This window comes from Panthera uncia, chromosome A2, assembly GCF_023721935.1.
Source record: "Panthera uncia isolate 11264 chromosome A2, Puncia_PCG_1.0, whole genome shotgun sequence".
NCBI lineage: Eukaryota > Metazoa > Chordata > Mammalia > Carnivora > Felidae > Panthera > Panthera uncia.
The window spans coordinates 7312124-7340122 of record NC_064816.1 but is presented as its reverse complement, the minus strand read 5'-3'; the positions used below and the strand labels follow the sequence as shown (position 1 = coordinate 7340122).

Genomic DNA, 27999 nt, shown 5'->3' with positions numbered 1-27999 from the left:
CTCTGTACAATAGGCACTTTATTAGTGGTTGGAATGCAGTTAACACGCAAGAGTGTGCAGACAGAACGAGGGGGCCTGAGGGATGGCGGGCAGACACAAGAGCCTGGGACCCCAGGCCTGGGTTTCTCCCTCTTCCGGACCCTAACACGGTGCTGATGAAGTCAGGGGCCTGGGACGTGGCGAAGGGGGAACCAGGAGACCAGGTCCATGGAGTTCCACAAATTTGGCAAAAGAATCCTCAAGGCGAGGTGACTGCGCAGAGGCGGCCCGGTTTGCTCACGGCATCTGCCCCCACCCACCCCTTCCCCTGAAATCGCCCCTTGGGGGATTCAGGTTCTTTCTCTCTTACAAAGAGAGCTGTGTCAGTAACTGGCAGGAGAAGGGGGGAAATCGGGCCCAACTCCTCCAGCCAGCCAGCCAGCAGGTTCCCATCAAACAGCCATTAGCGGCCTCCTCCCTCCTGCACCGGCTCTGCTCCCAGCTGCCCTCCCCCAACAGACTAGCTCCCTCTCCTTCCGTGACACCCCTGCTGTGGCCTCCCATGCCAGGAGACACCCCCACCTGGCCACCCCACTCCCACCCCAGCCACGTTCGGCGGGGAGGGGACAACAGAAGGCACTCCTCAGCTGGCCCCGGCTCAGCCTTTGAGACAGACAGGAAAAAGCTAACAGACCCTTTAATGCACGTCCAGGTTAAAAAAAAAAAAGAAAGAAACGCATGTGGCAGCCTGTGAGTCAGCCGTTCAGCCATGGAGAAGGGGCTTGGTCCTGGCCGGAGCAGACACGAGAGAACGGGCGCCTGAGGAACCGCAGCCCGCTTCGGCCACCACGGTCGCAGACGCAGACACTGCCCCGTTGGAAGGCAGCGACAGGAAGCGGGCGGCGGCCCACAGAGGTCGGGCCCCACTGCAGGTCGGACATCAGAGGCCTCAACGGACTTCTCCCCGTCCAGGCCAGCGAGAGCTGGCGTGACTCGTGGCGTCTCGGGGCGCCGCCAGGAAAACTCCGAAGGCCCCTCGGCACAGGGGAGGAGACGCCCCGAATCTTTCAGGTCCCTGGGGTCCAGTGATGACCGGACGGGTCGGGGCGGGGCGGGGGGGGGCGGCAGTGACAGGACTTCACGTGAGCCCAGCGGGCCAAGGGTTCTGGCCCAGCTGCCGAGCACCCGGTGTGAGATTTCTGGAGAGGTGTGTGGGGCGCGGGGGAGCGGGGCCTTTAGGACTCGGCCAGCTTCTTGTTGGTCTTGTTCAAGAGCCTCTTGAGGTTGGGAGACATGAAGTAAGGCCTCTCGGCTGAGCCATCATTCCTCTCCAGGTCCTCCACTGCGGAGAGAGGCCCCAGAGACCGTGGCATGAGGGGAGCCCCCGGGCAGGGGCCTCCGGGGACGGGGGTGGGGTGGGGGGGGACGGGACGAGGGCCACAGAGAAGCCTCAGAGGATTAGGAAGCAAGACACAGGAGAGGGGCGAGCCGTGGAAGGCTCGGGAACGGGACACACACACGCTCCCCACGCTCCCGGGCAGGGGAAGTCCCGCATGCACCCCCAGTCTACGGGGAGGAAAGGAGGAGGCCTGTGTGGCCCCCACGCCTCCCTCCCTCTCTACTCCTCGACTTCTGCCCGCTTCCCCTCCTCCGCACTCCCCTTCAACAGGATGTCTCTCAGCTCGGGCGACATGAAGTAGGGTCGCTCCTGAGAGCCGTCATTTCTTTCCAGGTCCTCACCTGGGCTCCCCCCAGGAACCGGCAGGGGGAAAATGGGGTGGTCAGGAAGGGAGGGAAAGAGGGAGGCAGGGAAGAACAGGGAAGCCAGCAGGCATGGAGTAGAGGAAGAGAAGAGAAAAAACAAAAAACAAAACAAAAAACAGACAGATGGAGAGACCAAAGTTAGTAGCAGCCACAGATCCCCCCCCAACAAAGCCAGAAACCCCAAAGCCGAGGGCCCAGGGGCAGAGCGTTCTAGCTGCAGGCCGGACCAGGGCACAACGGGATGGAGCAGCTCCGAGCGCAGGGAGGAGGCCGAGAAGGCATGCCAGGGCCCTCGGACGCCCGGGGAAGCTGGGGGCACCTGGCCGTTGGATGCATAGCCCCATCAGAAGATGTTATGCCCAGAGGGGAGAAGGCAGTCAGGGCCTGGCAAGGGTTTGGGTGAGGGGTCACTCACAGAAGCAGAGGAACAACGTGTCCACACACATGCCGTAGACACTGAAGAAGCCATGGGCAATCAGGTAGGAGCCGATGATCACCGTCTAGGCAAGGGGAGCCAAGATGTTTCCACCCCAGCTCCCAGGGCAACTCCCACCCGCCACACCCTCCCAGGCTGGGATCAGGTCATTTCCCCGCTGATAAGCCCTCCTTAGAGTAATATCCAAAGTACTGCCATTCACTCCTTGCTCTCTTCAACCCCAGGGCCTTTGCACATGCTGTCGTCCCAACTTAATCTAGTCTAAGGTCTCCTTATCTTTCTGCTTCCAGCTCATACGTGGAGTCCTCAGATACCACTTCCTCTACGAAGCTGCTTCTGACAGCTAGACCCTGGCTGCAATTTTATGCATGTTTAGGGTACTACGGACATAACGCCCTCATCCCCATCAGACTGTATCTGTCCCACTTACTGCTATACCCCCAGCAATCTGGAGGCTCACAGGGCCTTGGCAGGTATCTGATAAACATTTATGGATTGAAGGAAGTGGGCCATGGAGAGATTAAATACCTTGCTCAAAGTTACCATCTTAGAACGAGCAAAGAGAGAGTCAGATAAAATTCTAGGTCACTGGGCTCCAAGGCCTGCAATGCTCTTAGGGTGCATGACATTACCTCCACGGCCCCATCACCTCCCTGCCCCTATCTCCACCTCCTTCCCCCCACACCGGTTTCTTCATTTCCTGGCACAGTCCCAGCTCACGGCCCCCGATCTTGTTCCCTCTGCCTGGATGTGGCCTGTTATCTCCTTCAGATCTTAGATCTGACATCACTTCCACAGTGAAGACACCGGGCCTCCCAGACCTGCCCAAATCCTCCCGCACAGGCTCTAATGGTTCCCTGTAAGCCCCCCCCCACCGGTGGCACGAGTCAGTGTGCAATCATGCAGCCACCCGTATCGTTACTGACTGATGTCTACTTGCCTCTGAACTGGAAGGCCCCCTGGAGGGAAGCCCTTCCTCCCCCTGTGTCTGGTACACAGTAGGTATTTACTATGTGTTTGTGGACCGAATACATAATCAATCCCCCACCTCTGACCTCCATCCACATCTGTCTAGTTAAAAGAGACCAGGAGGACCCCAGCGCCTCCTTCTCCCTGGATCCCCACCCGTCCCCAAAGGTCCGTACCAGTATAGGGACCCAGTAATAATTGAGGGGCGGTGCTGTGTCCTGCACAATCCTGATACGGTGGGTGAAGAAAAAGAATGCCAGGATCCCTGGAGAGAGGGAGGTAACGAGACGGTTGAGGGTTCTGACTAAAGGAAGCGGCCCCTCCCCCCAAGAAGACCTCAGACACCATGGCAGGCGTCACAAAAGAAGATGTGGGGCCCGACAGCACTTCACAAGTCACCCCAACCACAGCCCCCCCCAGTAGGCTGACCAGCGGCACTCACCCACACTACCCACGATCAGAAGTTTGCCCAACAGGAAAAGGAAGTCGGTAACTTTGTCTAAGACAGCCACTCTGCAGGGGACAGTGAGGAGCAGGCATGAATAGGGGCTCAGGGACCGGGGGGAGGAGGGAGGCAGCCAGAGGATGGTGCTTTCCCTGACCTGATGATGTTTCTCATGAGCAGGAAGAAGGCATTCCTGGCCGAGGTGCAGAAGTTGGTGCCGTAGATGGCAATCTGGAAGGAGGAGGAGGAGGAGGAGGAGGAGGAGGAGGAGGGATCAGGCCCACCGGCTGGGAACGAGGGCTGCTCTCACCCAGCAGGAGTTGGCAGGTTGGTTCAGGGTCCCAGGTCTACTCACCATGATGTAGGCATTCCTGTTGAGGAATCTGATGAACTTCTCCAGGCACCAGAAGCAGCATTTGAGACAGGTCATGAGGAACTTGGCAAACCTGTTCTCCGCAGCTAAGAGAGAAGAGAAGGACGCAGAGGTGAGGGGGGACAACCCCCCCCCCACGCCGGTAGGGACCACCCTCCACCCTCATAACACGCACACAATCCAGATTTCTGGAGCCTGCCTTCTCAAAGAGACAGGGAAAGGAAATTTGATCCAGAACCCTCGGGGGGCCTGGCCCTCACCCAAGTAAGAACCAACGGGGGCCCGGGGCTCCGGCCCCTAGGAGGGGCCCAATCTTGAAGCCTTTCAACCCAGCTTCTAGGATAGGGACCAATCACAACCCACACACCTGCCCCAGCCCCGCCTCCCAAGCAGAAGCCAATCCTTGCCGCCTCCTTGGCCCCACCCCAAAGAATAACCAATCCAAGCTCCACCGCAGCAAAAAAAAAATGTCTTAGCCCCGCTCTTCTCCTCACACACAAATCCTAGTCTCTTCAGGAACCAATGGTGCCCCAGGCCTCCGGGTCCGCATCCGCTACCCCAGGGTTAAGAACTCCACCCACTGGACTCCCTCAGCCATTCTTCCACCTTAGGAACTAACCAAGCTCCCTACAAGCAGAAACCAATCACAGTCCCATTGCCTTAACCCCGCCCCCCCGCCCCACCTCCCACTGGCCCTCGTGAGCCACTGGTGGGCCGCACCTTTGAGGCGCTGATCCAAGTATTCGAGCATCACTCGGATGATCTGCACAATGGCCAGAATGAGGGCACCAAAGGCCAGGGAGCCTGTGTGGTACCTGAGGGCCAAGGGGGTGGTCAGCGGCCAGGCCAAGGCTCCTCCAGCCCATCTCGCCCCCAGCCCCAGACCACCCGGCGTCCCACCTGAGCGCCCGGCCGAAGGCAGAGAAGAGTGGGAAGGCAGGCAGGTCGTCTGGCTTGTGCAGGGCCCAGTAGTAGGAGGCGAAGGCCCCAGCCAGCGTGACCTGGCCCAGGGCCAGCACGAAGTTGGCCAGCCAGAAGAACATGAAGGCATTGAAAATCTGCAGGCCCAGCAGGGCCCGGTGATAGCCGGATTCACCACCATAGAAGGCGAACTGGCAGTGGGCACCGGGGCACAGGCGAGATTCATTGGAGGAGGCGAAGGTCTGCGGGAAGGATGGGGAGCCGGGTCACAACATAGGGGCCAGGGGCTCAGAGGGGGTTCTGGGCATCAGGCCCGGGTCAGGTAGCCCATGGAGTGGGACAGGAGTCATGGGAGTCAGAGTTAAGTCAAGGGATTGGGAGTTCTGTATAGGGGCTTTTAATAGGGGTTCTAGAAGCCAGATGGGATTGTTGACTCCACAGGTGTCGATGAGGCAGGATAACCCATCCTGGGGATCAGAGTGGGGTCATGCATCAGTTGAGTGGTCACGTGGACAGGACAAGAGTGGTAGAGATCAGTATGAGGACCACAGGGGTCAGGACAGGGGCTTATGAAAGGCAAGGAAGGGGTTCTAGAAACAAGAACTGGCTATCATTGGATTAAGGGCGGGGTGTGGGGCAGGAAATGAAGTCAAGGGGAGAAAGGTGGGTGTGGTCCAGCATTTAGGGTGGGGTGGGGCTGCCCAGTTGGAGCTCTTCCCCTCCACGCTCCCCACATCCAGCACAGGGCATACAGCAGGCACTGAATGTTTGCTGAATGGTCCCCAAGCGGGGAGATGACAGGTTTCAGATAGCCTGTGGGCTGCTGGGGAAATAGCCGACCCCCACCTCAGGGTTGCAGGTTTTCCCGGCAACTTGGCAGGTGCCATCATCAAAGATCTTATAGACAGCTTCGTTGGAAGTGGACAGGAAGCTGGAGGTTCATTAAGGAGCCCAACATTTGGGACTAGGGACCCCAGAAAGGCTCCATTCCCCCCACCCCCTGCCACCAGGTTCTGGCCCTGCCCCCAAGCTGCAGGTCACTTCCAGGCAAGTTTGGCCCTTAGCCACCCGCCCCACCCCGGGGCGGGGGTCAGGGATCTGGGTCTGACGGTGGATACACAGCAGTGCTGGCCCAGTAGGCGATGCAAAGACACAGCAGGAGGAAGGTGACAAGTGGGTAGAGCAGAGAGCACATCACGTATCCCACGGCCCTGGGGAGGAGCAGACACAGGCATCAGGGCCCCAGCACCCCCGGGGCAAACCCCAGCCCAACCCCGGGCACCCTGGCACCCACCTGCTGGCTTCTTTGATGAGTGCGATGGCGATGAGAATTCTCTTCCGCAGAAAGATGAGCAGTAAGATGATAACAGCCTCAAGGATGCTCAGAATGATCACTGCGGGAGGCAGAGGGTGGCAGAGGCTGCCAGCTGCCTGTCCCCGCTCCCTCCCAGGCCTCACCGGAGGGCAGGATGGGGGGGCTGGGACTCACTGAAGGCCATCCAGGTCTGCCGCAAGTGCAGGTACACGCGGAGGTCTGTCTGGAAGCCGAGGTCCACCAGGGAGATGTCGGAGCCGGCCTCGCCACGCAGTCGCGTGTACTCCATGTAGCAGTGAAATATTCCTGCACAGGGGACCGACCTCAGCCCACGGAATGCTCCCCCGACGTTGCAAAGCAGGGGGAAACACCCCCATTGAGCAGAAGCAGAAACCAGAGCGGACAGAGGCTGCCGGTGCTTCCTCCTGCCTCAGAGCCTTCGCACTTGCTATGCCCACTGCCTGGTACCAGACTCCTCACACCCTCCTTGTCTCTATTCCAATGGCACCTTCTAACGAGACCTTCCCAAACCCCTTCTCCTGTTTCAAATCACACACCCTCACACTCGACTTCTTGTCCCCTCTCTCTGCTTGGACCTGCTAGAGAGTTTTCTAGTTTATTAGTATTATTCTTTTTTAAGATTATATTTTTATGTAATCTCCACACCCAGCCTGGAGCTCAAACTCACGACTCCGAGATCAGGAGTTGCACACACCTGGTTTATTATTTCTGGTCCATCTTCCCCGCATCCCCCAGGACCTAGAAAACTTCCTAGGACACATAGGCGCTCAATACGTGTTTGACGCACGCCTGCCTATAGGAATGAGTGAGTGACTGAATAGGTATCAGGCTGCTGTGTGACTTGAGGTTTTCCTTGCCACCTTATAACAATGATTCATGGGTGGGGAGGAAGGATATGGGTGTTAACATTCAGTGGGGCCGTATTAGGGACTTTTAATGTTCCCCTTTGCTCTTTGAAGAATAAAATTGTAAAATCCAGATAAAGTAAAAAAAAAAAAAAAAAAATGGGGGCGCCTGGGTGACTAGGTTAAGCGTCCAACTTCGGCCCAGGCCACGATCTCACGGTCTGTGAGTTCGAGCCCCGTGTCGGGCTCTGTGCTGACAGCTCGGAGCCCGGAGCCTGTTTCGGATTCTTTGTCTCCCTCTCTCTCTGCCCCTCCCCTGCTCATGCTCTGTCTCTCTCTGTCTCAAAAATAAATTTAAAAAATTAAAAAAAAAATTTTGCCTAAGATGCCAGCACCCAGCCAGAAACCAGTGATTAACGTGAGTGTTTTAATATCTGTATCCTCACACTGGATTGCCTATCAGGCATCTTTCATCTGGAAAGTTTGTCTAAATAATCAAAATACAAACCACTGAATTCTGAGCATGACCTCTGGGTTCCACGGGCCTGAAATCTACGCCCCCCCCACCCCCCCCGCATCTCATCTGCACACTTTTTCTCATTAAGCCTCCTAACTAGTAAATACTAATTATCCCCACTTTATAGAGGAAGAAATTGAGGCACAGGGAGGGTGAGTCACTTGCCCACGGTCACGGAGGAAGGAATTGGCAAGGCCAGCATTTAATGCCCAGCTGTCTGGTGCCAGAGCTCGCATCTTTAATCACTGTGTTAAGTGGTCTGCTTGAGAATGCTTTTTGATGTAGATAAAATACAGCTCCAGGTCCCAGCCTGGGAGGCTACGAGTTAACCCATCCCCCATCGATAAACACTGAGGTTGTTTCCAAGCGCCTGCTCCCATAAACAACACCGAGATGAACAATCTTTCACAAACACACCAAGTAGAAGAATGGAGAATGTCTCACGGCTTAGGTCAAGATTCTTGCCGGCCACTGTCGGGTCAAAGGGTACAGGCATTTTGCAGACTGGGGGGTGGGGAGGGTGCCGGGAGGGGGGACGCACCGTAGCCCAGCACCAGAATCACCATGATGATCATCACCCAGACCATAATGCCAGCCAGGAAGCGGAGCAGGACAATGAACAGGAGGCTCATCACCATGGCGATGACCAGGCCTCTGGGGATAAAATGGGGGCATGAGCACAGCGATCGTCTCACCAGCCCCAGGACACACAGACAGGAAGGGCCACCTTCCCTCCCGACTTACATGACGATCCAGTACCAGGAAACTGTGTAATCTTCAAATATCCGCATGGCCAGCTGCCGCGCCTCCAGGACCCCATTGGCCTTCCTGGGGAAGGGCAAATAAGGCTGGTGTCAGAGCCCCTCCCTGATCGGGCCAGCCCCAGGGGATGCCCTGTCCCACCCAGGAAAGGGGGACACCGCTGTGATGGGCGGCGGCGGTCCTCACTTGGCACCCTCCACCAGCTCTGTGATGTTTTTTCGAGAGCCGTGCCCGTCCTCATAGGTTGTCTCGTTGCCCACCATGAGGACCCCCTTGTGGGCGTGGATGGCTGGGAAGCATCGCCGGGCCACTGCATGGAGCAGGGAAAGGGACCAGTCAGGCTGAGTCCCCGAAACCTCTCCCCGGCCCACCCAAGCTTACGGAACCCCAGACTCACAGGGCTTGCTGGGGATGAGGACAGCAGGGCAGTCGCCATCCCGAAGCACTTCAGCCACACCCTGACAAGAAAGGGGGGGGGGGGGGGGGTTAAAGCCCCAGGCCAGCACTCTGCCCCCCTGCCCCCACCTGGGCTCCCCTCACCTTGTTGCCCTGGAAGCCAGGCACGCAGAACTGCTTGTAGTATTCAAAGTCCTGGGATCTGTGAGCGTTCAGGTAGGTGAGGTAACGGTCGGGGCATTTCTCCACGCAGATCTTGGGGGGGCAGGAGGCAGGGGTTGGGTGGGATCAAGACAGACACCCGATCCCCACTCAGGACAGAGGTCCCACTTCCCATTCACCAGGGAAAAGAAGGGGCTGAGAGAGAGAAGCTGTCGCTATAGGGAGAAGAGGCCCCGGTGACAGAAAGCAGGGACAGCAAAGAAGATGGGGAGAGGCCACATTACCTGGGGGGTGGGGCACTGGAATTCCAGCAGGACCAGGGGGCTGGCACACTTCACAATATTGAAATAAAACAGGTAGGGTTTGTTCCTGGGGTTGGGGAAGGGAGATGGAAACTGTCATGATGGCATATAAAATGCCTCATGAAAACCACAACCTTAGCAACGACCACTCCACACCAGGCGCCGTTCTAAGCTCTGCCTTTTGGCTCATCTAACCATCACAACAGCCTGTTATTGTCCCCATTTCAGAGCTGAGGAAAATGAGGCCCAGAGAGGTTGAGACACTCGCCCTGGGTGACACAGCCAGGGAGTGCCACAGCCTGGATTGAACTCGCTTTTGGCTCATCTGTTCATTACCATGTGACGACACCAGATCCAGGACTGTCTCCTCTCTGTCCCTCGCCTAAAGTGTGAGCGACCACACAAGACTCTTAATGTCTCACTTAGTGCTGTGTCCTCCAGGCCTAGAATAGTATCTGGAGAAAGTGGGAGCTTTATAAATACTTGTTGACTAAACTAATGGATGGATGGAGGTGGGGGAAGCCTAGAACCTTCTCTCCCGTGCTCACGAAGCCTTCCCGCCGAAGCCTTCCCGCCCATGCCTCCCCAGTCCCACCAGGCCCCAAGGAACCAGACTCACGCATTTTTTGTGCCCTTCTGCCCGCAGAACTCGCCTCGGCTATCAGTGGGGTAGATCACCTTTCGAGGGTCCCCATGGGTCCAGGCTGTGGAGGGATCCAGGGACACTGAAGCACGGCCATCCCTGAGCATCATCCCCGTTCCTGCCCTAGAGGCTGTGGCTTGCCCCCCCCCCACACTTTGGAACCCCGACTCTGTGCCCTCCTCCACTCACCTATGATGCCTACAGCCACATAGCCCACAATGGCCAGGAGGAGGAACACACAGCAAATGATGTCTGTGCAGCCCCTGGGGAACAAAGAACAGCATCTTTGTTGTGGGAACCTTGGGGACTGTGTATCATGGACCCTATGCTGCCCGGAACACATAACGCACAGCCACGTATTCCTTACTGGTGTGAGTGCTGTACCAAAGAGCATGTACATTTCGCCTTTTTTTTTTTTTTAAAGCAACCTCTACGCCCAACAAGGAGCTGGAACTCACGTCCTAAAATCAGAAGTCCCATGGGGCGCCTGGGTGGCGCAGTCGGTTAAGCGTCCGACTTCAGCCAGGTCACGTTCTCGCGGTCCGTGAGTTCGAGCCCCGCGTCAGGCTCTGGGCTGATGGCTCGGAGCCTGGAGCCTGTTTCCGATTCTGTGTCTCCCTCTCTCTCTGCCCCTCCCCCGTTCATGCTCTGTCTCTCTCTGTCCCAAAAATAAATAAAAAACGTTGAAAAAAAAAAATTAAAAAAAAAAAAAAATCAGAAGTCCCATGCTCTACCCAGACAACCCGGCACCCTTACATTTTGATACCTAATGCTACACTGTTCTTGAAGCAGTGGGCCACAGTGTTCAGCTCTCTTCTGATTCAGAGTGCCCACGTCCCCACACCTCTAATAGCAATTGGCAGTAATGTTTTTTAAAATGTAAACTATTTTGGGGCGCCTGGGTGGCTCAGTCGGTTAAGTGTCTGACTTCGGCTCAGGTCATGATCTCATGGCTCATGAGTCCCAGCCCCGGGTCAGGCTCTGTGCTGACAGCTCAGAGCCTGGAGCCTGCTTCCAATGATGTCTCTGTCTCTCTCTGCCCCTCCCCCGCTCACACGCTGTCTCTCTCTCTCTCTCTCTCTCTCTCTCTCAAATATAAATAAACATTAAATTATGCAGGAATGCATGCAATGAAAAAATAAGTCACCCACACGGCCCCTCTCCCTGTAAGTAAACTTTGTTAATGATTTTTCTTATTTTCAATTTATTTATTTACTTTTTTAGTAATCTTCACGCCCAACGTGGGGCTGGAACTCCAGACCCTGAGATGGAGAATCCCATGCTCTTCTTTTTTTTTTTTTTTTTTTTTCCAACGTTTTTTTATTTATTTTTGGGACAGAGAGAGGCAGAGCATGAACGGGGGAGGGTCAGAGAGAGAGGGAGACACAGAATCGGAAACAGGCTCCAGGCTCCGAGCCATCAGCCCAGAGCCTGACGCGGGGCTCGAACTCACGGACTGTGAGATCGTGACCTGGCTGAAGTCGGACGCTTAACCGACTGCGCCACCCAGGCGCCCCTCATGCTCTTCTGACTGAGCCAGCCAGGTGCCCCTGTCCTGAGTCTTTTGGGTTATTTATTGGATACAAATGTTCAAAAACCATTTTTTGTTGTTAACTCAAGTGATTGTGATACACCCACTGTTCTGTGTCTTGCTGTTTTTCACTTAATATTTTGTCAGTGATCCACGTCACCACTTACAAGGGTTTTTGTACGTTTTAACAGTTGCGGAACAGTAGGACCCAAAGACCCACTGTAACTTATCAAACCAGTTCCAGTTCTCAAAGATGCACATTCAGATTGCTGGGTCTTGTCATTTTCAAAAAAGCAGCTACATCATCCCTTTTTGTCCAGGTGTACAAGGTTGATGGAGAATTTTTTTTCCCTAGAATTTTACTCTTTGGAACGAAGAGCTGCATAATTATTACTTTTTTTTTTATTAAAAAAACTTTTTTTTAACATTGATTTATTATTGAGAGACAGAGAGACACAGAGCATGAGCAGGGGAGGGGCCAAGAGATGGAGAGACACAGAATCGGAAGCAGGCTCCAGGCTCCCAGCTGTCAGCACAGCTCGAACTCACGGACCGTGAGATCCTGACCTGAGCGGAAGTCGGAACCTTGATGGACTGAGCCACCCAGGCGCCCTTAGAGCTGCACACTTAAAAATTCGTATTTCCGAATTCCCTCCAAGAAGACACTGTGTGGGTTAGATTCACAACAGCCTAAATGCCAATCTTTTTCATCTTTGCTAATCCATGGTGGCGAAATTCTGTTTGGTTATTGTTTTATCCATTCCTTTACCTATCAGTGAGTTTGAGTACTTTCCCATAACTTCACTGCCTATGGTACTTCTTGTTCTAGAAATTATCTCTTCCAGTCTTTGCTTAAAAATGCATTTGTAAAGACTCTTTGTATATTAAGGAAATTAGCTCTTTAATTGTCAAGTTGCAAATATCTATCACCAGTTTGTTGGAGAGCAGATGGGGGGGGGGGAGGTGAAGAAATGGGTAGAGGCAATACCAGCAGAGACCCCACCCCTCCCAGGAACCCAGGGCCCTTACCTGTGGTAAATGGGTCCTTTGAAGGTAGGGTCATACTTCTGCGGTGTTCCTGAAAATCAGGAAGATCGAGCAGGGTGACCGAGAAGGGGATGGGAGCCCCCCCACCCAGAAGCCCCTAGGGGTACCCTCTGGCCCAGGGAAGAGTAACTTCCAGAGAGCCAGCGAGTTTTTTCTGCCTCACCCCAGTTCCAGGCGACCACGCCCGAGCCCCCAGGGCTGGCAGGGCAAGGCAGGGGGAGCAGTCGCCCACCGAGAACAGCCCCGAGTTATCCCCTGGCGGCTACCCACTGGGGAGGGCGCTGGACTGGGCGGTTGGGAGCCAGGTAGGGAGGGGAGGGTCCAAGGTGGGATCTGGAGAAGGTTCCGGCAGGAGTACCGGGGAGGGGGCTACGAAGACAGGCTCTTCAGGTGAGGGGGGCTGGAGGGACCCCTGAGAGGCAGCTTCCGGGCAGGAACAGGGTGAGGGGTGCAGGCACGTGAGCATGAGGCGCTACAGGCAGAGATCGGCACGTCTGCTCCCCACTCTCGCTCCCCGCGGGGTCCTCCCGCTGCCCCCTCCAACAGGCCAGGCCCGGGTGCGCAAGAGGGGCGCTGCCTACCGTGCTTCCCGTAGTAATGCGGCCGCTCGCCCCCCATCCCCGCGGGCGCCCAGCACCGGCGCCGCCCGCCTGCTCCGAGCCCCCTCGGCACTGGGTCCGGACGCGCGGGCGTCCCGAAGGCGGGACCGATGGACCCACTGGCGGCGGCTCCTCCCAGCGGAGAGCCAGGCGGGGCGGCCCAAACCGGTCTGACCGGCCCTAGCGGAGCAGTTGCCTCGGGACGGACTGGCCGACGGACGGAGGGAGGGGGGAGAGGCCCGGGCGGGGCCGCAGCTGCTCCCGCCACTCACCCGCCACCCCCGATTTAGCCCCCCCCCCCCCCCCCCCCCCCCCGCCGCTCCTCCTCCTGCCCAGCCCCCACCCGGGGGACTCTGGCTTCACCCAGCGGCCTCGGCGCGCCCCCCGCGTCCCAACCGGACGCCGCCGCCTGGAACACCTCTCAACCCTGGAAGGACGCCTGAGATTGCCCCATTCTCCAGGTACGGAAACTGAGGCGTAGGGAGGTAACTCGAGATACGCGCCGCAAAGCAGGCAGATGGCTGCACCCAAACTCCCAAATATAGAGTATTTGAGCTGAAAATTCTCAAACCAGTTTTTATTTTGGTCTGCATAAAAAAAAGAAAAAAAAAAAAAAAAGAAAGAAATGCCAACAGTTAAACGTTTGGGAAACTCCATATAAAAATCCACATCGCCGGTCTTCTGAAGACTGGCAAAATGGGACCTGCAGCCCAGATGCCACATCCCTGCCTGGCACTGCCCTTTGTGGCCCCCAGGGCTTATACACCTGAGCTCACCATCCCAGCACACATCCTGACTGTGCATCCTGAAGCCAGTGTTCGGTAGAACAAGTATTTATTCAGCGCCTACTGGGTGCAGGCCCAGGGCTGGGCCCTGAGTATATACAATAGCAAATGGGAGCCCAGTCTTGTGCATCTGTTCTTGTGAAACTCCCCTTCTAACCCCATGGTCCTAGATTCAAACGCTCCTTCTGCCCCGTCCAAGCTGCAGGGCAGTTCAGCCAGTATCTTGCCTGCCCTGTGCAGCCTCAACTGTGAATTGGGGCTGAAAGTATAAAACCAAAACCGGTCAAAGACCAATCACAGGATACCAGGAGGTATACAGTTGGCATGGACGTACTACAGTTAGCGTAAGGGTGTTTAACTGATACGGAGATATACAGTAGGTATGGAGGGACGCCAGTAGGGGCATACAGCCTGGCGTTATACAGTTGGTGTGGAAGCATACAGCCAACAAAGAGGTATACAGTTGCCATGGGGGTATTTGATCAGTGTGGGGTACACAGCAGGGGTGGGGGTATACAGCTGGTGCAAGGAATATAGTCAGCAAAGGGTTGTGCAGCCAGTATGGGGTATACAGTCAGCTGACTATATTATACACCCCCACACCAACCATCCACTCCCCAAGCCAACTGTATACTCCCTCAGTCATGTGCCTGTTCTCTCTGTACCCGCCCCCCCCCCACCCTGCCCAATAGCTCTCTTTGAGGCCAGCTGCACACTTTACAGTACAGTGGATTATACGTTTGGTGCAGTAGATTAGCAGGAACACACATTCAGTATGAGGCATACAGTCAGCAACGGGGTTATATAGTGTGGTCATATACAGTTGGTGCTCGATAATTGTAGCTGCTACCTCAGAGCCAAGCATTCCCTGGCAGGGCTCTGGTCACTAACTCAGCTTGTCCCTAAAGGAATGTACCTTCCCCCCAGGGGCCTCCAGCTGTGGAAGCCCCACCTGACCCCTGGCCCACAGGCTTCAGCAAACAGGAGAGGTTCAAGGCTCCAAGCCATGCCCTTGGGTGACCAGGCCTCCCAGAGAAATGCTGTGGTTCCTGTGGTTCCTGCCAACCCCAAGGCTGGCTGGTCCCACCCACCCAGTCCAAGCAGTGGACAAAAAAAGGCTCCAGCCTCTTCCCAGCTATGCTAGGTCCCTTGGGGACACTCCTGCAGACGCAGGACTTCAACCACCAGCTCCACCCTGATGATTCCCAAATGTCGGTCCCCTGAACTGCACGCCCCTGTGACACCTGTCTCTTGGGGGGTCTCACGGGCGTCTCACACTCAGCACAGTCACATCCAAGCCCCTGATGGTCCCCGACCAGCCCCGGCTCAGAAAAGGCAGCTTCATCTTCCCAAGTGCTCAGACCAGAAGCCTGGGACGCCTCTCTTTCCTTCACACCAGCTCTGCCATCAGAATCTTCAGAATCCAACCACTTCTTACCCCCACCCTTGTCACCAGTGCAGGCATCTCCACCCGGCTCTCCCAGCTCCCAGCCTTCCCCTCACCCTCCTGTCTGTTCCGCCCATAGCAACCAGAGGAGTCTGTGAACGTCTGAGTCAGGGTAGGTCTCTCTCTCTCTGTCCAGAACCTTCCATGGCTCCTGCCTCACTCGGAGGAAAACCCCAACTCTTCACCATCATCTAAAAGGCCCTCTGTGCTCAGCCCCGCCCCCTTGTTCTCTCCCCTCCACTTGTTTGTTTCAGCCTCCCTGGCCTCACTAGCTATACACAAACTCACCAGGCATGGTCTCATCTCAGGACCTTTGCACTGGCTGTTCCCTCTGCCTAGAAATCTCTTCCCAGAGATGTCCATGTGGCTCTACTTCATGCAGGCCTCTGCTCAGTCATCGCCTCCTCAGAGAGGCTTTCTCTGACCATCCTATCCAAAACAGCATCCTTTTTCCCTCTGTCCCGTCACCCTGTTTTATTTTGTTTTTTATCACCACTTGGCACGTCGCACATTTACATATTGCTTGTTTATTGTCTGCCCCCTTGCTGTTCACAGCACAAGGGCAGGGGTTTGTATCTGTTCTGTTCATAACTGTATCTAGGGCCCAAAATAGCACCTGGCACTCAGCTAGTGTTTGTTGAATGAACAAACCATGTATAGGTAGCTAAGACTGAAAGTAGAAATGTAGCTTAGAGTTTTCTAGTATTTAAAAAGTTAACTTGCGGGGGCGCCTGGGTGGTTCAGTTGGTTGAGCGTCCAACTTCAGCTCAGGTCACGATCTCGCGGTTCGTGAGTTTGAGCCCCGCGTCGGGCTCTGTGCTGACAGCTCGGAGCCTGGAGCCTGCTTCAGATTCTGGGTCGCCCTCTCTCTCTGCCCCTCCCCTGCTCATGTTCTGTCTCTCAAAAATGAATAAACATTAAAAAATTTTTAAGTTGATTTGTGAATTTTATACATCAAGAATTTAATACTTGGTAAATGTGGAATTTTCAGTGGGCAGGGAGAGGACAAATCAGGTCGTGGCCTCAATTGCATTCGGAAGAAAAAAGTTAACTCCACTCCCAACACATAGCAAAACAAATTCCACATGGGTTAATCATGCAAGAGAGATAAAAACTCAAAACGATTGGGGCCTCTGGCTGGCGTGTGACTCTTGATCTCGGGGTCATGAGTTCGAGCCCCACATTGGGTGCAGAGATCACTCAAATAAGTAAAAGTGCTTAAAAGAGAAAAAGAAAACACCTCAAAACTGTTACAAGTATGAAGGGAAAAACACAGGAACATATTTCTACATCTGATAAAAGGTGAGACTGGTAAGGGTGGAGAAGGGATAAGGGGAGCGCTGGAAGTTTCTCCATGTTAGCTGAATGGCAGCCAGACTGGCAGAGTGGAAGGAACCATATAAGAGTGGGTGGTGCTGACTACGGAGTATCTTTCTGACTCGAGCTCTGTCCTCATTATAGTGGAGGTCCTATCATCAACCCATTTTACAGTGGAGAAAACCAAGGCCCAAGGAGGAGGAGTGGCTCGCCCAGTCATCTACCAACCAGTAGGAGATCCTTACTCCAGGTCCGATGGGTGAGTGGGAGCCACTGAGAGTGTCTGAGCAGGAGCATAACCCGGCCAGGCTGGGCAGGGGAAGACACACAGAGAGGTTTCAGCTCTCAGAGAAATTGGTGGCTGTGGATGAGACAGTAGGGCCATGACCTTGCTGTGTGAACTTGAGTTATCTCTGTAAGATGGAACTAAAGATGCACGGCGGCGCCTGGCATTGGCTTGGCCTAGGGCCTGGCCTTGTTGGTTCTTGAGAAATACAGGAGGGAAGCTTGGTGTGAGCATGTTACGGGTTCCATTAGCTCTCATTAACTTTAGCAGGTGGGAATAGGGGGAGGGGCAAGTTGGATACTCCTGGATTCCTTTTTTTTTTTTTTTAAGTGTATTTATTTATTTTGAGAGAGGGAGTTAGAGAGAGACAGAGAGAGAGCAGGTGGGGGAGAGGCAGAGAGAGAGGGGAACAGAGGATCTGAAGTGGGTTCTGTGCTGACAGCTGACAGTCCCAACACAGGGCTGGAACTGATGAACTGAGAGATCATGACCTGAGCTCAAGGCAGATGCTTAACCCACTGAGCCACCCAGGTGCCCCAAATACTCCTGGATTCTGATCATCGAGCCTGATCCAAACCCTGCAGGATGAGAACTCGCTGAATCTTTGCAACAAGCCTGCAAAACGGTAACAGTGCAAATGCCCCAATGCCTCCATTTTACCGACCGCTTCACCATGTGCCAGGCGCTTTTCCAACACGGTGCGTGCTTCTCCCTCAGTTCATCCTTACAACAGCTTTGTGAGATTGATCCCATCGTGACCTCCGCTTGAAAGATGCGGAAACTGAGGCCCAGAGAGAAATGACATACCTGTGGTGAGCAGTAGAGCCGGGGGGCTGCCCAGCTCATGAGTTAGGACCTGTACGAATTTCCTGTGCCTGCTGTATCAAAGTGCCACCGAATGGGTGGCTTAAAACGGCACAAATGCATTATCTTACAGTTCTAGAGGTCAGACATCCCCAGAGCATCTCCCTAGGCTAAAATCAAGGCACTGGCAGGGCTGTGTTCTTTCGGCTGGTTCTGTGGGAGAATCTGTTTCCTTACCTGTTCCAGCTTCTAGAGGCTGCCAGCGCCCCCACATTCCTTGGCCTATGGCCCCTTCTCCATCCTCAAAGCCAACACACCCGTCAAGCCCACGTCCACCACATCTCCCTCTCTGACTTGTTACTGCCTCCCTCTTCCCTTTATAAGGGTCCTCCCTTGTCCTTGGGTCCACCTGGATAATCCAGGATAATCTCTCCATCATAAGATCCCAAATTTAGGGGGTGCCTGGGTAGCTCAGTCAATTAAGCATCCGACCTCAGCTCAGGTCATGATCTCACGGTTCATGAGTTTGAACCCGGCGTCAGGCTCTGTGCTGACAGCTTGGAGCCGGGAGCTTGCTTCGGATTCTGTGTCTCCCTCTCTCTCTGCCCCTCTCCCGGTCGTACTATCTCTCTCTCTCTCTCAAAACAAAATAAACATTAAAAAATGGAAAAAAAAAAAAACCCCTAAATTTAATCTCATCTGCTAATTCCCTTTTGGCCTGTAAACTAACATAGTCACAGGTTCCAGGAATTAGGATGTGGGTATGTTTGCGGGGGTGGGGGGAACCATGATTCTGCCGATCACAGTGTGTAACCATCTAGGCCAGGGGTTGACAAACTGTCATGGGGCGGGGGTGGGGTGAGGGGGCAGGGTGGAAGAAATCACCCACAGCCGGTTCTCACATGATCTAGAACAAAGAATGGTCTTTTTTTTTTTTCTTTTAAAGTTTTATTTATTTATTTTGAGAGGAGGCAGAGGCAGAGAGAGGCAGAGAGAGAATCCCAAGCAGGCTCTATGCTGCCAGTGCAGAGACCGACTAGGGGGCTCGAACCCACAAACGGTGAGATCATGACAGCCGAAAGCAAAAGTCGGATGCTCAACCGACTGAGCCACCCAGGTGCCCCTGGTCTTTACATTTGTAAATGGCTGGAAAACGTCAAAAGAGGAAGACTATTTTGTCATGTGAAAATTACGTGAAATTGAAATGTCAGTGGCTGTAAGTCAAGTTTTCTTGGTACATAGCTATGTTCGTTCCTGTTCACGTTGTTTGTGACTTGCTCTCGGGCCACAACAGCAGAGCTGGGTTCGCGAGATTGACTATGCGTGGCCCGCAGAGCTGATAATACTTACTCTCTGGCCTCTCTGTAGAAAAAGTTTGCCACCCCTTGGTCTCTAGGCCATGAACCAGCAAGTGTTGAGCCGGGTTCTGTGCCAGCAGGTTTCATGTGCTCTCTTTGTAACAATCAGGAGTGGTATTATTGCCCACAAAAGGGCTGGGTGAATGGACAAGCCCTTTCCCTCTCCAGGCTGCCATTTTCCTGCCTGGAGAATGGAATTGATAGCTGTATTTGCTTCGTGGGTGTTGTCAGGATTCAATGCTCGAAAAGCACTTAGCAAAGTCTGGGGTTCAACAAACACTAACTAGGAGCATGGTCCCACTTGATAGAGAGGGCCAAATGAGGCTCAGACCGCGCAGCTGGTGAGGGATAGAGCTATGTGAATCAAACCAAGGCCCCTCTGGCTCCAACCCAGGCCTTTTCTGTGGCAGATATGGACAGAGGCAGAACTAAAGATGTAACAGTATGGGGGGAAGGTGTGGAAAAGCTGGGCCAATAGACCAGGCTGGGTGGGGGACCCTTGGGTCCTGGCCTTGCTGGGCACAAAGGCCGTCCCAGCCGGTGCAGTGGGTGTAGGAGATAAGGAAACTGATACAGGCTGCCCAGTCACAATGCTAGAGCCAGGACATCAAGTGCCACCCAGCCCCTGTGGCTTCCAGATAATTGGCCAAGTCCCCAAGGCCTGCAGCAGCCCAGGGCCTCACCCACACAGCCAGGCTGGCTCACTCAGCCTTCCCAGAAATCTGTGCCTGCCTGGGCAATGGGATCCCAGCCACCCAGATGAGTCCCTTTGACCAAGAGTTTGGGGAGGAAAGAGTCTGAATAGGAAAGGTGAGAGTCACAGTCCTGGTCACAATGCTAAGAGCAAAAAACAAAAACAAAAACAAAAACAAAACAGAGCACCTACTGTGTGCTGGGCCTGTGCTGGGCACCAAGCCAGACATTTATTTCTAGAAGCTCATGCCATCCTCGCAAGGCTCTCAGTGTACAGGACTCAATACAGAAACCAAGGCACGCAGATGCTTCCTGACTTGCCCCAAATCACACAGCCAGTTGGAGCTGGGATTTGAACTCTGCGCCTGACAACCATGCCCTTGAACTCTATGCGCTGTGAATAACCCCCACAGATTGAGCATTTACCATGGACCAAGCGCTCGGCTAAGTGCTGAACCCACATCAGTTCACTGAACCCTGAAGACAGCCCCAAGAAGGAGCCAATGCTGTTGTTAACCCCATTTTATGGATGGAAACACTGAGGTTCAGGTATATGAAAGGTTCAGGGACACAAAAGGTACAGGTGCTAAAGGGCTAGGAAGAAGGCGGCCGGACTGGAGCAGAGGCAATGCTGGATTCTGGGACCTGGCAGAGTCAGAACTCTCTGCTTAGCTCTTCTGTAGATGTGCTCATTTACTTAGCACCTTGGTACCAGGTGATTCATGCCTCCGGATAAGTGCTGTCGCCTCTGTCCTGGTCTGGCTTCTGCCATTGCGCCTCACAGGGGCCGGAGGGTGCCTGTGGGCACCCGAGTCAGGCCGGTTCCCTCTTCTGCTCAGAATTCTCAATGGCTCCCACCTCTCTCAGAACAAAAGCCCAAGTCCTCTCCATGGCCCACAGACCCTGTACCCTGTGCCCAGGCCACGCCCTCTCCCTGAAACATTCTACACAGCTCCCTCCTTCCTGCCTCTGATCACCTTAGCATGGTCTTAAAATTTTTAACTCCGCCTCAAGGCCCTAGAGATTACTCCCACTCCTCTTCCCTGCATGATTTTTCTCCTGAGCCCGTCTCTGACATTCCAAGAATTTCCCTCATTTATCTCAGCATCTCGCCTGTTTCCCCCTCTTAGCATGTCCGCTCCGCCACGGCAGCACCTGCTGCCGCACCGCACCTGCCCAAAAAGTGACTTCGTTTATATTAAGTAAACGGTGTGCTTATCGAGGTAAAACGCCGCAACCAGAAACAACCCTTCAGACTAAGAAGAATCACTCTCCCTCTCACCCTTGGCCCAGAGCCCAAACTTCCTCTCCCTGGTTTCCCTTTCCTCCTTCCAGACAGTCTAAGTACACATGCAGAAGCAAATTTGTAGCTGTTGATCCCCCCACGCCCTGTTTTGCTACACATATTCTTTCCTACTTTGCTATTTCACATGCTAACATAAGGAGGTTAGATCTACTTCAGCTGTTTACAGAACAACATAGTATCTCACCCTGGGAACAGGACCATTTTTCATTAAGCCGGCCAGAGGAGCCTTAAAAAAATACCGTAAAGAAGCCACATACACACACAGAAACAGGCTAAGCTTGTGCAAAAGATTTCTTGGTTCTGCTACCTCTGCGATGAGGGCAATTAGTCGAGGGTATGTAAAGGGCTCTTTCACTAGGAAGACTAAAATATTCTGTGTGGTTGAGGGCTTATTTTTAATTTTTAGCCCCTCCCCTCTGCCCCCATGAGAATATATTTATTTTATTATGTAAGAGATTAAAATCCTATTTAAAATGAGGGGGGCGCCTGGGCGGCTCACTCGGCTAAGTGTCCGACTTCGGCTCAGGTCATGATCCCGCAGTCGGTGAGTTCAAGCCCCGTGTCAGGCTCTGTGCTGACCGCTCGGAGCCTGGAGCCTGCTTAGATTCCGTGTCTCTCTTTCTTTCTGTTCCTCCCCCTCTCATGCTCTGTGTCTCTGTCTCTCAAAAATAAATTAATGTTAAAAAAAAAATTTAAATCCTATTTAAAAACAACTCTCCCTTTGGGGATTGACCGGGAAGGAGCATAAGAGAACTTTCTGGGGTAATGGGAAGGTCCTTACTGGAGATGTGCAAATTTTCTTCTGTTAAAGGGGAGATAGTTAAGATTTGAAGCTTTGGGTTTCACGTATCATCTCTGTCGCATATTCCTTTTTATTTTTTTAATTTAAATTTATTTACTTATTTTTTTAGAGAGAGGGAGAGAGGAAGGATCCTGAACAGGCTCTGTGCTGTCATCATGAGGCAGGAACTGGATGCAGGGATTGATCTCACTGAGATTTGTGACCTGAGCGGAAATCAAGAGTCCGAGGCCCAACTGACTGAGCCACAGAGGCGCTCCTTTTTTTTTTTTTTTAACAACAATTTACAAACAATGGAGCCATTCTTAGTCCATTGGCCTTACAAAAACAGGCCACAGCACAACAATGTGAATATACTTAACACTATTGAAACATACAAGAAAAATGATGGTAAATTTTAGTGTTTTTTTTTTGTTTTTTTGTTTTTTTTTTTTTTACCACAAAAGATTAAAATAATAATAGGGATTGGCCCTCCTTAGGCATGAGGGGCTTGTGGGGTGCTGGGAATTTTTTTTTTTTCCCTCCAGATCTGGGCACTGATTCCATGGGTGTGTTCACCATGTGAAAACTTCTGGAGCCTGATGCATTTAGGATTTGTTTCCTTTTACGTATGAACTGTCTGCTTCAATAAAAAGTCTCAAATATTCTTCTGGAGGAGCGCCTGGGTGGCTCAGTCGGTTAAGCTTCCGACTTCGGCTTGGGTCTGATCTCACCATTCATGAGTTCGAGTCCCGCATCGGGCTCTGTGCTGATAGTTCGGAGCCTGGAGCCTGCTTCAGATTCTGTGTCTCCCTCCCTCTCTGACTCTCTACCGCTCACACTCTGTGTGTGTCTCTCTCTCCCTCAAAAATAAACGTTAAAAAAAAATTTTTTTTTAATATTCCTCTTGATTGGTTAAATATAAGATTGGGTAAATATAAACTATTCCATCCATACATACATTACTTTATGCAACTGTCAGAAAAACACCGAGGAAGATTTCCAGGCATGGACATGAGAGATGTCTCCAAGATACATTAAACAAAGAAACAAAAAGCGACAAACAAACAAACAAACAAAAAGCAACATGTGAGGGGCCCCTGAGTGGCTCAGTCGGTGGAGTTCCCAACTCTTGGTTTTGGCTCAAGTCATGATCTCACAGTTGGTGTGTTTGAGCCCATTGTTGGGCTCTGCACTGATGGTGCGGAGCCTGCTTGGGATTCTCCCTCTCCCTCTCTCTCTGCCACTCCCCTGCTTGCCCTCGCACATTCTCTCTCAAAATAAATAAACTTTGGAAAAAAAAAAAAGCAACATGTGAAACAAACACCTTTTCATTCGGTAAATAGCTGTTGAGTACCTACTATGTGCCAGGCACTGCGGATACACCTTCGAACTGAACACACACAATCTTGCCTCAGAGTTCGCACACTAGGGATTTGCTGACATTTTTGCAAAAGGGGGAAAAAACAGCGACTAGGTAAGAAATATGTATATAATTGCACGCAAAGTTCTAAGGCCTAGACTCCATTTGGAAGAAAGCACTAGATGCTGGAACACTGACACACTTTGCCAAGAAGGTTGTGTCATGCTGAGAGACAGAGCGCAAGGGAGACCTTTCATGATAAAGCCACACAGTCTTTGTATCTTTTGGATTTTGAAGCATGTGAATGTATCACCTCTTTTTGAAAAAAATAAACTTTCAATTAACAAGCAAATGTCCTCTCCCAACAATATATTTTAATGTTTGTTTATTTTTGACAGAGAGAGAGAGAAACAGAGCATGAGCAGGGGAGGGGCAGAGAGAGAGGGAGGCACAGAATCCAAAACAGGCTCCAGGCTCTGAGCCATCAGTACAGAGACTGACGCGGGGCTTGAACTCACAAACCATGAGATCATGACCTGAGCCGAAGTCGGACCCTCAACCGACTGAGCCATCCAGGCACCCCTCCCAACAATATATTTTAAAAATCAAATGCCAGATCCTTGCTGTCAGCTGAGTTGGACTCTAGCAAATGGGGCCAGGGAATCTGTTGTTTTTTTAAATGTTTATTTTTGAGAGAGAGAGAATGGGGGAGGGGCAGAGAGAGAGAGAGAGAGAGAGAGAGAAAGAGAGAGAGAGAGGATCTGAAGCAGGCTCCGCGCTGACAGCAGAGAGCCCAACGCAGGGCTGGAACTCATGAGCCATGAGATCATGACCTGAGCCGAAGTCAGATGCTTAACTGACTGAGTCACCCAGGTGCCCCTGGAATCTGCTTTTTACACAAGCACCATTACTTTTTTCCCACCTTCCCCCCGCCCCCTATCAGAGTGTATTGTCTTAAGTTCTAGAATCTTTTTCCATGCTCATGCCCGGGTGGGTGGGAAGGATGGCGGTACCCATTGATGTCATCCGTCAGGGCCAGGAGCCATTTCCCAGTTTCCTCATATCATCTAAATATGGTGTCTGCAGAGGAGGGAGCTTCCTGCCCTGCCCAGTCCTGCCAAGCCTATGCCTAGACAGAGAGGGCTGCTTTTCCATCAGCTCTGGAAAATCCATGTCTCCGACACTATGGGCCCCAGAGGCCTCTTGGCATGTAGAGAGCCTACCAGCCACTGTGCAAAATGCTGCCCAGCAGTGAGTATGGTCTGCCTAGCCCTGCAGACAAGGATAGAGTCTCAGAGAGGTCGCCAACTCTCCCATGGTCACACAGCTCCTAAGTGTCAGAATCAGGACTTGAACCTGAGTCTGTCTGACTTCACCCCCTGAGGTCATGAAAGCTGATGGATGGGAAGGCATGGGGATACAAGGGCTGTGTGAGGGCTGGGATATGGTTTTTTAATGTTCTTTAATGTTGATTTATTTTTGAGAGAGAGACAGACAGCGTGCAAGTGGGGGAGGGGCAGAGAGCGACGGAGACAGAGAATCCAAAGGAGGCTTCAGGCTCCGAGGGGACGGCACAGAGCTCTGACGCGGGGCTCGAACCCATAAACCGTGAGATCATGACCTGAGCCAAAGTTGGACGCTTAACCCACTGAGCCACCCAGGAGTGCCCCTGTGAGCACTGGAATCTGTGAGCAACCCTTGCAACACTGTTCCCAGAGGAAAGCCCCTCATTTCCTGGCAGAGACTTCATGGGGCAGCCTGGGGGCTCCAGGTTTTTGGTTCTGATGAGAATGAACTATTATTTACAAACTACGTGAGATCCCCCACTTCAAGGAGTCAAGCGTGGGGGGGGGGCCCTCTGGAGGAGGTGATGGCCTGGCTTGCAAGGCATAGCTGCAGTCTCCACCTCAGGCTTCCTTGGGCGTCATAGAGAAAAATAATTAAGCAACTGACTGGTTTATTTGCTGTTCCTTCTGCCTAGAACACACTTCTCCCAAATCTTCCCATGGCTATTGGCTCAAACTCCAGCCCTGGGTCACCTAAAATAATCCTAGATGATTCTCCCACACACATGCTGTCCTGTTCTCTGCTCCACAACACTTAACAACAACCTAAAATCATACATTTATTCAAGAATTTTTCTGCTTTGTTCACTGCTGTGTTCTCAGTGTCTAGACCCTGCCTGTAAGATGCTCAAAAAATACTTGTTGATGGAATGGGCTCCCGGCGCCCAGCGTAACCTCCGTTGGGCACAGAGGTCCCCTGTCTGGAGTGCGGGTCTGGCAGGGCCTGGGAGGGTTTGCTCAGGCCCATCTATGGCTGGTTCCCTTTGGCCAAATTCAAGGCTTGATGAATCACATCCTTGTCCACTCTGACTGCCATCCCCCACCCCAGCTCCTTAAAGACATCAAAGATCCCTCAGGTGCTGCCCACAGGCAGGCAGGGCCTGACCAGGGCTCCAATCTGAGATTCCCAGTTCAGAGACAGCCAGCCACACCCAAGGGACGCACAGCACCCACAGATACAGGGTCTGGGGTTTGAGCCAAACCCAAGAGCAAGGAGGCCCCTCAGGACATTGGCTGGCAGGGAGGGGAGTGGCTGGGTGGTGGCCAGGTCCCTGTGTTTCCCTCTTGGCTGGGCTGGGCAGGGAGGGTCCCAGCCTCCCCCATCTGTTTCTCTCTACAACCTGCTGAGGCCACTGTGGAGGCAGTGGGGAGGGAGGTACGTCTCCAGTCAGCTTGTTTTTCTTGATTATTTTTGAGTGGTTTCCTGCCCCCTCCCCAAAGCCTCTGTCTCACAGTTTCCAGGAAGTTCCTGTCACACAAGGAGGGGCAGCAGCGCCCCTTTGCCCCAGGGGAGAGCTGCGTGGGACATGTGCCCAGCTCAGCCCTGGGACCCAAAATGGAGAAGAGAAAGGAGAAACTGAGGATGCCAACCCCCCTCCGTGGGAACCCTGGGAAAGGAGGCACTGCAGGGCGTGGGTAGGGAGGGGCCTCATCTTGGCCCCAACCTCGGGGCCCAGAGGCGAAGGCCACCCACCCCGGAAGGGGGGGTCCGCGTCGCAGGGACTTTGCGAAACGGTAGCGGGCACCCCCCAGCCCCTTGTACACGGCCAGGAAAGTTTCTCAATGGTTTCCTCTTCCTTACAGCGACCTCACCGAGGGCGCCCTTCTTTCTGTCCTTCCAGGCCGCTAGCAAGAACCGATGGCCTTCCACCCCAGCATTCGGTCTGCCCAGGCTTGCCTCAGTTTCCCCATCTGGCCAGAAGCCCGAGATGGCTACTTCCAGGGGGGTGGGAGCAGCAGAAAGAAGCGGACTAAGGCGACCAGAAGAGGAGGGGGATTTGGGGAAGTCGGGGCCCTGTCCCTTTTCCGAGCCCCGGTCGCCAAGCCTCCCCTCCCCCGCCTGGCATCTGAGCCGCCCAGATAACGGGACCTCCCCGGGTGGAGCATGCGCCGTGCGTCCTGGCCCATCAGCCGGAGGGGGTGCGGGGGCTCGCGGGAGAGGGGACGCAGGGCGACCCGGCGGGAGCAGGGGGGCGTGGGGCCGGCGCAGAGAGGAATGCTGGGCCGAGAAGCCGGAGGGGGGCCCCCAGCTGCAGCGCGGGTGTTTGAGATCTCCGATGTCCCCCTCCCCCAAAGCCCCCCAACTCAGCAGAGGCGGTCGCGGGCCAGAGGCGGCTCCTACCGTAGGCTCCGTCCTTCCGCTCGTCCTCCATGGCCGCGTCGGGCGAGGAGGGGAGTCCGAGCCGGAGCGACCCCAGCCCGCGCGGGCGGGAGGCTCCGCGGGCTGCAGCGCCCCGCCCCGGCCCGGTCCGGCCCCGCCCCGCCCGCCAGGCCAGCCCCGCACGCTGCCTCCAATGGGAGCCCGGAGCGGGCCGGGGCGGGGCGGGGGGCGGGGCCGGGCTCGGGAGAGGGTGGGGCCCCAACCTTTGTTTCCCATCTGGGCTCTCGGGAGACTCTCTAGCTTGGCGTGTTTGGTGGGCGAGGAGCAGTGGTCACCCATTCATTCGTCCGCCCACCCATTCACTCATCAAATAGGTATTGAGCGCTGACTGTGTACCAGTGAAACAGACAGAAAGATGCCTTTTTTTTTAATTCATCAGATCGGCAAGAATTTTAGTCTGGTAACAACCAGCGGGGCGAGCACAGGCTGTGGGACAAAATGTTACCTGGCAAAAAAAGATTAAATCCAACCGTGTTCACCCTGTGCGATTCATCTCTGCCATCGACCCTGGAGAAGCCATCGGCGGCGCGTGTGCACGGGGAGCACCTGTCAAAGGTTGCTACCTGCTGCTTTGATCGTCATTGTAAAAGACGGGGGAGGCTTGCACGCGCGCGGACAAAGGCGCGCACGCAACTCCTGAGAGGGAGGGAATACTATGCAGTGAACAAAAAGAATGACGCCGTCAAGGAGATGCAAATTAAAATTCAGAGATATGCCACCACACACCCACCAGAAAAGCTACAAGTAAGAAGGTGAAGGGTACCAAGTATTGCTTAAAGAACTGGAGCAAATGAGACTCTCCTACACTGCTGGTGGGAATGCACACTGACACAACCACTTGGGGGAAGGGTCTCTTGGGGCGCCGGGGTGGCTCTCCTCTCTCTCTCTCTCTTTCTGTCACCTCTCGGTCTCAAAAATAAATAAACAAAAATAAATAAATAAATGTTATAAAAAAGAAAAAGTTTTTTCAGTTTCTTATAAAGTTTAACAGGTGCCTTATGATCCAACCATTTTACTCGTAGGTGTTTATCACAGAAAAATAAAACCATAAGATTAGGAAAGAAAGAAAGAAAGAAAGAAAGAAAGAAAGAAAGAAAGAAAGAAAGAAA

At 53.6% G+C, this 27999-nt stretch overlaps 1 protein-coding gene across 3 annotated transcripts; it reads right to left on the bottom strand.

Moving 5' to 3' along the window:
* On the bottom strand, nt 1–26982 carry SLC44A2 (solute carrier family 44 member 2). Of its 3 annotated transcripts, none has more exons than XM_049642402.1 (22): nt 13010–13226; nt 12411–12459; nt 10040–10113; nt 9827–9911; nt 9190–9274; nt 8888–8998; nt 8745–8805; nt 8534–8657; nt 8330–8413; nt 8127–8239; nt 6377–6508; nt 6182–6281; nt 6006–6098; nt 5734–5818; nt 4867–5129; nt 4687–4781; nt 3949–4052; nt 3751–3824; nt 3591–3661; nt 3325–3413; nt 2159–2243; nt 1–1321 (listed from the first exon to the last, which is right to left on the bottom strand). In XM_049642402.1, exons 1-22 carry the CDS (start codon nt 13044–13046, stop codon nt 1215–1217), a joined length of 2121 nt encoding a protein of 706 aa, XP_049498359.1. In that variant the 5' UTR covers nt 13047–13226; the 3' UTR covers nt 1–1214. The 3 variants fall into 3 exon arrangements, with proteins under 3 accessions (XP_049498359.1, XP_049498358.1, XP_049498357.1); XM_049642401.1 differs by lacking the exons at nt 1–1321; nt 13010–13226 and adding exons at nt 1365–1719; nt 26852–26982; XM_049642400.1 differs by lacking the exon at nt 1–1321 and adding an exon at nt 1365–1719 and having other exon boundaries at nt 13010–13235.
* Between the last annotated feature and the right edge of the window lie 1017 nt (nt 26983–27999).